The sequence below is a fragment of the Pempheris klunzingeri genome, chromosome 2 (assembly GCF_042242105.1).
Source record: "Pempheris klunzingeri isolate RE-2024b chromosome 2, fPemKlu1.hap1, whole genome shotgun sequence".
Taxonomy (NCBI): Eukaryota; Metazoa; Chordata; class Actinopteri; order Acropomatiformes; family Pempheridae; genus Pempheris; species Pempheris klunzingeri.
This window is the reverse complement of record NC_092013.1, coordinates 31168990-31177269: the sequence shown is the minus strand read 5'-3', so window position 1 is coordinate 31177269 and position 8280 is coordinate 31168990. Positions and strand designations below refer to the sequence as shown.

The following is an 8280-nucleotide window of genomic DNA, read 5'->3' as shown; positions in this document are numbered from 1 at the left end:
CCCCCTGTAAGTTACATGCCACTGGGCGCTCTACGTCCCATCAAAGCATAATATCCAGTAGTATTTGCACCATGACATTTTGCTTCTCGTACAGGAATGGTCTCATCTTCAGCTGCAGTTTTACTTAGACCACCTCCAGTATGTCAGAGGAAGAAGGCAAAAGAGAAAAAAGGCATGGAGCCCAGTGGCACAGCACTCAGTACCATTCGACGTCACCTTCAGTGTAAAGATGCACTTTTTCTCACTCCACACCTTGAAGAGCGTACATGATGTCACAGTGGTTTCCCAGTTGTGGGGTGTTGACCTTGTCAGTTGTATTTCAGGCTCTAGGGACCTCTCTCACTTGGCTGCCTGCACCCGCAGGTGGATGGAGGTAGGAGTTGTCATGGAAACAGGCCACGGGGATGATCCAGCACATGCTTTGAAAAGCTTTCATTGATAGCTGTCCCAGTGAGCTGATTTCCGGTCTGTTTCTAGGCTACCCACTTAGATGGTATGAAGGCTTGTCCACTCTGTGCAGATGAAAGGACGGCAGCCGTCTCAATGTGCACGTTTAACAAATGCTGCTGGACTATTGCTGCTTCGCCGTCATCTGTCTGTCTCTCAGCACAAGACACGGGTCTCCCTAAAGGCTGAATGACATTCACTGACATTTTTCTCCTCACATCTCTATGTGCACACTAACGCAGTGTTAAACCTATTTCAATGTCAGTGCTTCTCTCAAAATCAGTTGCTGACAGTCACGTGAAATTAGAGTCAGTGGGCTTTATGTGGGATGCAAAATATGTGTCCAATAACTTCATGTAATCCCCACCCCAAAGTCCAGTTAGAAGTACTTAAAATCTAGCAATATAATAAACAAATTTTTCATGACGATTTCATGAAATTTCATAGACCAGTTACAGATACTTCAAAAACAGAGTGTGCATGGGGAGGAGCTTGTTGTCGGGGGAAACTAAAAGGAGATGGTTTGATGCAGCACAAGGCCCAGAGCTGTCAGTCTCCATCAGAAACAAACAGAGCGTCAGGGCTCCCTCTGGACAGACACTTTTCTTCACACTGAGCCACTGAGGTTAGGATGTGCATTGTTGCTGGAGTTCTGGACCTTGCACAGACATTGATGGGCTATAAGTAACTCAACATATTACTGCCCCACTGGCTTCTGCACAGAAAGCAGATGGTTGTTTCATGTCATTTTACTGAAGAGATGAAGGAAAGATGCCAACAGTGTTGTATCAGATCAAAGTCCAACATGGCACGATGATGAATGATGTGCAGTTTCAGACGTGATGTCCACACCACACATATTATCGGCGATTATAGTTGGGTTGCTCTGTGCCAAATAATTCTGCTGTAATTGTCCAGTATACACAATCACCACCTTGTTTGACGTCATCTCACCTGCATTACACTCCCCCTGTTGTTTCTTCTCCAAAGATGTAGAGATGCAGAGGTTTTCCTGGTATAATAAACCAGGCACCAAGCCACAGGCTTGGTTTCCAGGGACTAATTTTTTTGCTTTTGAAGTTATTGTATGTTCTAAGAGGCAAAGTGTGCTGTAATTATATTGTGCAATTGTGTCTTTATTATTAAATACACAGTAAGCACAGTTAACTTTATGTACTTTTTTTTTTTTTTTTTATAAAAATGAGACTTAAAATCATGGTTTAAAAAATATGAGGATAAAAAGTACATTTTATTTAACTTGCTCCTCAATAAACAACATGTCTGTGTGTGTAAACCACAACAAAACCAGTGATTGTAGACAGATTCTAGCAAAATAACAGAGGAAATATTTAGGAAATTTAAAAAGCCTTACACCTAGTTACCTAGTTCATAACATTCATATTTCTATTGCTGGTTTACAGTAGCTGCTCTGCAAACTTAAAGTCTAAATTAAACATACTGTTATTTAATGTACAAAAAGTAAATTAAATCATAGCTGATACAACATTACAGAGGAATTGCTAACATTATTCAATAGACGGTATATCAAGTCTAAATGTACTTTGTCAGCTTATATTTGAGTTGATAGACAAATTAGTATATATATTTCAGTGCACAACAGTCAACAGTGAAACTGTCTTACAAGAGAAATAAAGATGGCAGTCTCTAACAGTTCTGCAACAGAAACATGTCAAAAAAGGTTGGATTTCAGCTTTTCCTTTGCTCGCATGTGCTGAATCCGTGACAATGCTCATGCTGTGTTCGTCAAAACAAGTTCTAAAAATAAAGCACAGTGACTATTAAGTCCAGGAAGCTAAACGAAGCTGCCATATTGTGTGTCAAAATGGGCATGAGGTAAAAAGGCAATATGCTAAACTAAAGATCTGAAATTGTTGGTTCATCATTCACTTTAAAAAGCAAGTCTGCGAAAACCAAAGAAAACAAACAGGAAACAAGAAAGAAAATGAACAAGACTGTGTTTTTACACAAAGATGCAAGTATGTATACTTGTGCTCCTGAAAGAAACATGTCTCAGTCTGTATCCCAGTGGACAGCAGCTCTCACCACATGTAATAGCTGCGAGTGGTGTCCACCTGACTGGGTTTGGTCTCAGATGAGCCCTCTTTCTCTTTCTCACTGTCTGCCTCCCACAAGTTGATGAGAGGGGGGTACAACTCATTTAGCGGTATCGACGAGGTTTTCTGCATGTACTTTTTCAGAGAATGGTGATAGTTTTTCCTCTTCCACCTCTTGGCAATGTACACTCCCAGAGAGGCCAGACTGATGATGGCAAACATTGTTCCCATGACTGCTGCCAGAGCAGTGTTGGTCCCTTGGTCAGATATCTCCACGGTGAAGGCTGCCTGCTTTGTTGTCACATTCACGCATGACTTCTGGGTTTGTTGGTGGATGTTGGAGACAGTGAGGCACACCTCGTACTCCGTGGCTGGTTGTAAATGTGTGAGGTTGTACTCGTGGACATCCACAGGTACTCTGGCAGTGTAAGTAATATGTGGGTTGTCTATTTTCATGGTGGCAGATGACCACTTGAGGTTAGAAGTCATTACATTGGAGTTTATTTTCCAGGAGACCAGGATAGAGTGAGATTCAGTTTGTTTGACATAGATCTTCATAAGCTGAGTGCTGTCTAACAGAGTGCCGTTTACCCGTATAGCCGTCACTCTTGTGTCAGCTCCCTCTGAATTTTGAGCCACACAGGTGTATCTGCCAGAGTCTTCCACCTGAATATGAGAAATTCTCAACGTCCCTTCACTGCTGAGGCTGTACTTGTCAGATAGGGTGTCCATCATTACTTTGTTACCCATTGGTGTCACCCAGTAGATTTCAGGCTCAGGCTGGGACACGGCTCTGCAGTCTAAGTCCACGGTCATGCCAATGTCAAGGTTGAGATGGCTGGGGAAAGTATCATGGGAAATCATGGGCAGGCACTGGTTTGCTAAATTCTTCTGCAAAGCCTCCCGCACATGCATACCCCTTACTTCTGTTGGCATGGCACAAAACATGGACAGAGGTTCCATAAACCGGATGGTGGTTTTGTTGGAAGTCATCCATTGGATAACGCAGTCACAGCGCAGAGGATTGCTGTGGATGCTGATCTCGCGCAAGTTGGGAAGAGAGTCCACTGTGGACTGGTAGAGGGCATTCAGGGCGTTGTTGTTGAGCATCAGACTCTCCAAGGCTGGGACGTCACGAAAGGTCTGACGGTTGATGTAGGAGAATTTGGGGTTGTTTGTAGCCTCCAGCTTTGTGAGTTCAGGAAGATTGTCCATAGCATACCTGTCAATGGAAACCAGCTCTCCCATGTTGTTTATACCCAGCTCCTTCAGTCTCAGCATGTTCTTGAAGTCTCCTTCCTGAATCTTGTGCACTGGGTTTTTGTTCAGATCCAAGAATTTCAGGTTAGGTAGTTTTTGAAGGGCTCTTTGAGGAACTTGAACCAGCTTATTGTCATAGAAAGAGAGGCTCTCAAGATTGTCAAGTCCAACAAAGGCATTTCCGGGGATGTCTGTCAAATCCATCCCCGCCAAAACCAAACTTCTAAGGTTGCCCAGTGGCTTGAAATTAAAGTCCACTATGCCAACAACGGGATTCTCCCCTATCATGAGGATTTCTAGATTGGGTGTAGATTCAAACCACTGGCTGTTGATGGTCTTGAGCTTGTTGGAGTTGAGGTGAAGCCTGAGCAGGTTGTGGAGCCCAGAGAAGGCATTGGCAGAGATGGTGTTGATCTGATTGTGGTTGATGTAGAGCTCCTGCAGGTTGCTGAGGTCCTGCAGACAGTAATCTGGCATTTCTGTGATCTGGTTCTCTTCCAGATGAAGCGTGGTGAGCTGGGACATATTGGTGAGACCAACATCCCGAATGCTACTGAAGTTATTCTGGGATAAGTCCAGCTCGGTCAGGTTGAAAAGCTGCTCCAGCTCTTCACTGGTCCTTGCAATGTAGTTGCTCTGTAGGAGGAGAACTTGAGTGTCGCTGGAAAGGTTTCCTGGGATGCGTGTTAAGCGAAGGTCATTGCAGTCCACAGTGATGGCTTCTCTATAGGTGGACTGGGGGGTAAACCAGGGCCGTATCTCGCATACACACAGCTGGGGGCACTCGTTGCTCTGGACAGAGGATAGTCCTATTGATACAAAGATCAGGCCAGCAAACACCTGGCCTAGAAGAAAGCAGTCTAACCTCCGTCTAGCCATGCTGGCGAGGGAGAGGAGGAGGGGCAGATGACTTTGGGAAAGAGTACGTTACAGTCATCAACCAGACTTTCAGCTGATTGGGTCTTTCAGTCTAGTGAAGGTCAGATCAGATCAGGAGTTGAGGCAGGGGGCAGAATTTCGACATCAAGATCTTGGAGCTGCCAAAAAATCTGGAAAGAAAGACAAAATATACATGTCACTATACAGAATTCAGCATCTACCCCATATTTAGAATGCAGAGGGGATATAATACATATTTACATTTTTAGCCTTGCTAGCAGCATAGTAATGTCTTTGTCAATCAATGTCCACCATTTTTTCGATATATCTCAACAACTATTCAATGGATTCATATGAGTTTCTGTACAGACATTTACGTTCCCCAAAGGATGAATACTATTTACTTTGGTGAAGGATGACTTCAGCTGTGGGTGAAATAACTCAACAACTATTGGAACAGATACCCATGTTGCTGAGATGATGAATCCTGAGGACTTTGGTGATTCCCTGACCTTTCCTCTAACAGATCGGATCCACCTATTCATGCATCTTGTGAAATACCTTATCCTTGATAGGCCCTGGGTAGGCCAACGCCAGCCTGTCATGCTGTCACTTTGGCCAGAAATATCCCAACAACCTTTGGATGGACAGACATTCTGAAAAATCCTGAGGACTTTGGTGACCCCATTACTTTTCCCCTAGCACCAGAACGACGTTTGCCCTTTGCAGTTTTGAGTGAAATATCAAAGCAACTACGAAAATGTAATATCTGATGCTGCTCTGTGGGGATTCTTGAATCCTTAATGTTGAATTCCTGAATCGTTGGGTCTCTCTCTAATTAAAGAGTTTGGTCTGAGCTGCTCTTTATGTAAAGCGTCTTGAGATAACATTTGTTATGAATTGGCGCTATATAAATAAAGATTGATTGATTGATTGATTGATTGATTGACTAAACTTGCCATGAGATTGGGCATTGTCATCAGGTCAACGTCATTGATTTCTCTAATCCTTTGGGTTATGACTGAATACCTGTAAAAGTAATGAAGCTTTTCAAGCGGTAAACATCATACCTGTAAAACATCAGTATGTTATCATTGTCATTGTGAGCATGTTAGCATGCTGACATTAGCATTTAGCTGAGAGTAGTACAGCCTCATGGAGCAGTCTCATTGTATAATGATAATTACTGAATTATCACATAATCTTTCATGTTTCTTGTAAATTCAGCAATTACTTAAGACAACACATTGACTCAGAACAACAACCCCTTCTCCTATGTCCTTCTGAGACTGCAAGTTATGTGCAGCATCAACAGTTTGAGAAAACGCAAGTTCAGCTCATTACCATGAATGCACAAAACACTGCTCTGAACTACTTGGAAACAGATCAAATTCCATTGAGGACTTTCATCTATCCAACAGGCCCATAAGGACTCGATCATTAACTTCCTCGAACATCATTAAACACTATGAGAGATTAGTATGTGCCTCAAAGAAAGCCAAAAAGATGCACATCTTAATTTTTAATGCAACATCTTCTGCATTCTGAATTTAGGGCAAACATAAAAAGCTTTCAGCAGGCCTAGGATTTTTTCCAGGGTGATTTGGTGCAGAAGGAACACTGTCTAAACTCTGAGCAGCATTCTAAGAAGACTGACGACTACAAATAGGGATTTCAGGAGAGGGATGTGAGAGGACTGGATACTCTGATCTAGCCCAGTAGCTTGGTTTAGCGAATACAAGCTCCTGAGAGGTACAGTGGGCATCTGCTTGCCCATATGGCAGTAACACTTACTCTAGTGACTTGGAAGATAAAGCATAAATTCTGCCAAACAATAGACAGTGCCAGTGCTACATTTTCAACCTCTCACTGTGTACAAATACATGGACATTACAATCATTAAATTTTGCCAGTCTGTCACTCAGTCCAGACTGACATATTTTCAGTCATTAGGTGTTATTTTCCAATAAACAACTATTGGAGGTATTGCCATGAAATCCATGGCTATTTCCTTTCCTTTCCTTGAATATATATTTGAGACTTGATACTACATTGCACGTGTTATCACTGAAGTGCTTTGGGATTCATGTGTTTTTGAGTCTTTGTTGTGTACTTGAATTGTCAAGTGTCACCATGGCTTGGAGAGATAACCACACCTGTGAACATAGTGTCTCTCGGTGCCTGTCTATTGGTACATATATTCACATATATTGTATGAGGTGACCATTTTTATTCATTTTGATCTGATGAAGATCCGCCTAGGATCTTTCATTTCAATATGTTTGTGCTTTGGAGGCAATGTGCACACAGCCGATACCACAGCTCTAGACTTTTACTCTTGTTAATGATGATTTGGGGTAAAGCCCTTTGATATTCTTTTTAGCGGCTGTGGCTCAGAGGTAGAGTGGGTCGTCCCTCAATCAGAAGTTCTGTGGTTTAATCCCCAGCTCCTACGGGTCAGCATGTCAAAGTGTCCTTGGGCAAGACACTGAACCCCAACTTCCTCCTGAAAACTCCTGAAGCAGCTTCAGTGTGTGAAACAATAGGCTCCTCCAGCTTAGATTCCTCCTGAATGAATGATGTGTGAATGGGTGGATAAGGATGTGATGTAAAAGTGCTTTGAGTAGTTGAAATGACTAGAAAGGAGCTATACAAATACAGACCATTTACCATTTTGTCGCATTAACATCAGATATGTGTCCCACTCACTCAGTAATTCTGTTCACATGCAAATACTGCATACAGACATACTGGGTCTATGTAACAGTTTTATCCCTCACAATTGCTTATCAACAGGATTAGGTAGCCAGCACTTCCTTAACAAGCATGTGCACGTGGAGTATCCTACAGCAACACTTAAGAGATCTCATCACTCAATTAGATCTATTTACTAACGGAGGCACCCAAACCAGCACACAGCCATACGGCAGCACCATAGTACCATGACCTTCTCCACCACACAGCTATATGGTCAACACCAGCTTAAGAAGATATCACTTAAGAGGCTTTCAAACAACAGAGCAGACTAATTCATGTGAATGCAAACTGCCTGGCAACAGCAGCAGAGAGACAGAGCGTGTCTGGGCTCCTCCTATACTGGGATCCCTATGGGATGGGGCGGAGCTTGGCTCAGACAGGGATAGTAGAGTATGTTGTCTTTAAACTGAGGCACTGTATATTGGGACGATTGCTGCGCCAGTCAGGATTAGTGGATGGAGACACTGAAGTGGAGATTAGCTAGAGGCAATGTACTGGGTTCAAACCCACAGGAGAAAAACAGGTCACTTTATTTAAAAGCAACATGTCTGTGGAATCTGAGCCATGTACAGCACACAAGAGGAGTGTTACTTCACAGATAATGTCATTACGAAAATAACTCCCTCACTGCTTGGTTGTAATTTTGTCAATGGCTAAATGTTCTGCTTCATTACAATATTTCAAATAATTTCATTTGGTTACCTTATTGACAAAAAATTGAAAGTTTACAATAAGATTAAATAAGAATATAAATAAATTGTACCTCGTTCTGTTCATGTTACTGTCAACTCAGTAAGAATGCTCCCGTAAAAACTTTCATCATTCAATTACACAGTTTTCAGTTTCACTTTCAAGAATGTTC

General features: G+C 42.5%; 1 protein-coding gene across 2 annotated transcripts in view; it reads right to left on the bottom strand.

Moving 5' to 3' along the window:
* Positions 1-1710: 1710 nt before the first annotated feature.
* Positions 1711-8280, bottom strand: part of lrrn1 (leucine rich repeat neuronal 1) — a 48304-nt gene continuing 41734 nt past the window's right edge. For both annotated transcript variants that reach the window (XM_070847944.1, XM_070847952.1), the window contains exon 2: positions 1711-4831. In XM_070847944.1, coding sequence (XP_070704045.1) covers positions 2508-4661 — 2154 coding nt within the window. In that variant the 5' untranslated portion in view covers positions 4662-4831 and the 3' untranslated portion in view covers positions 1711-2507. The remainder of the gene's footprint in view (positions 4832-8280) is intronic.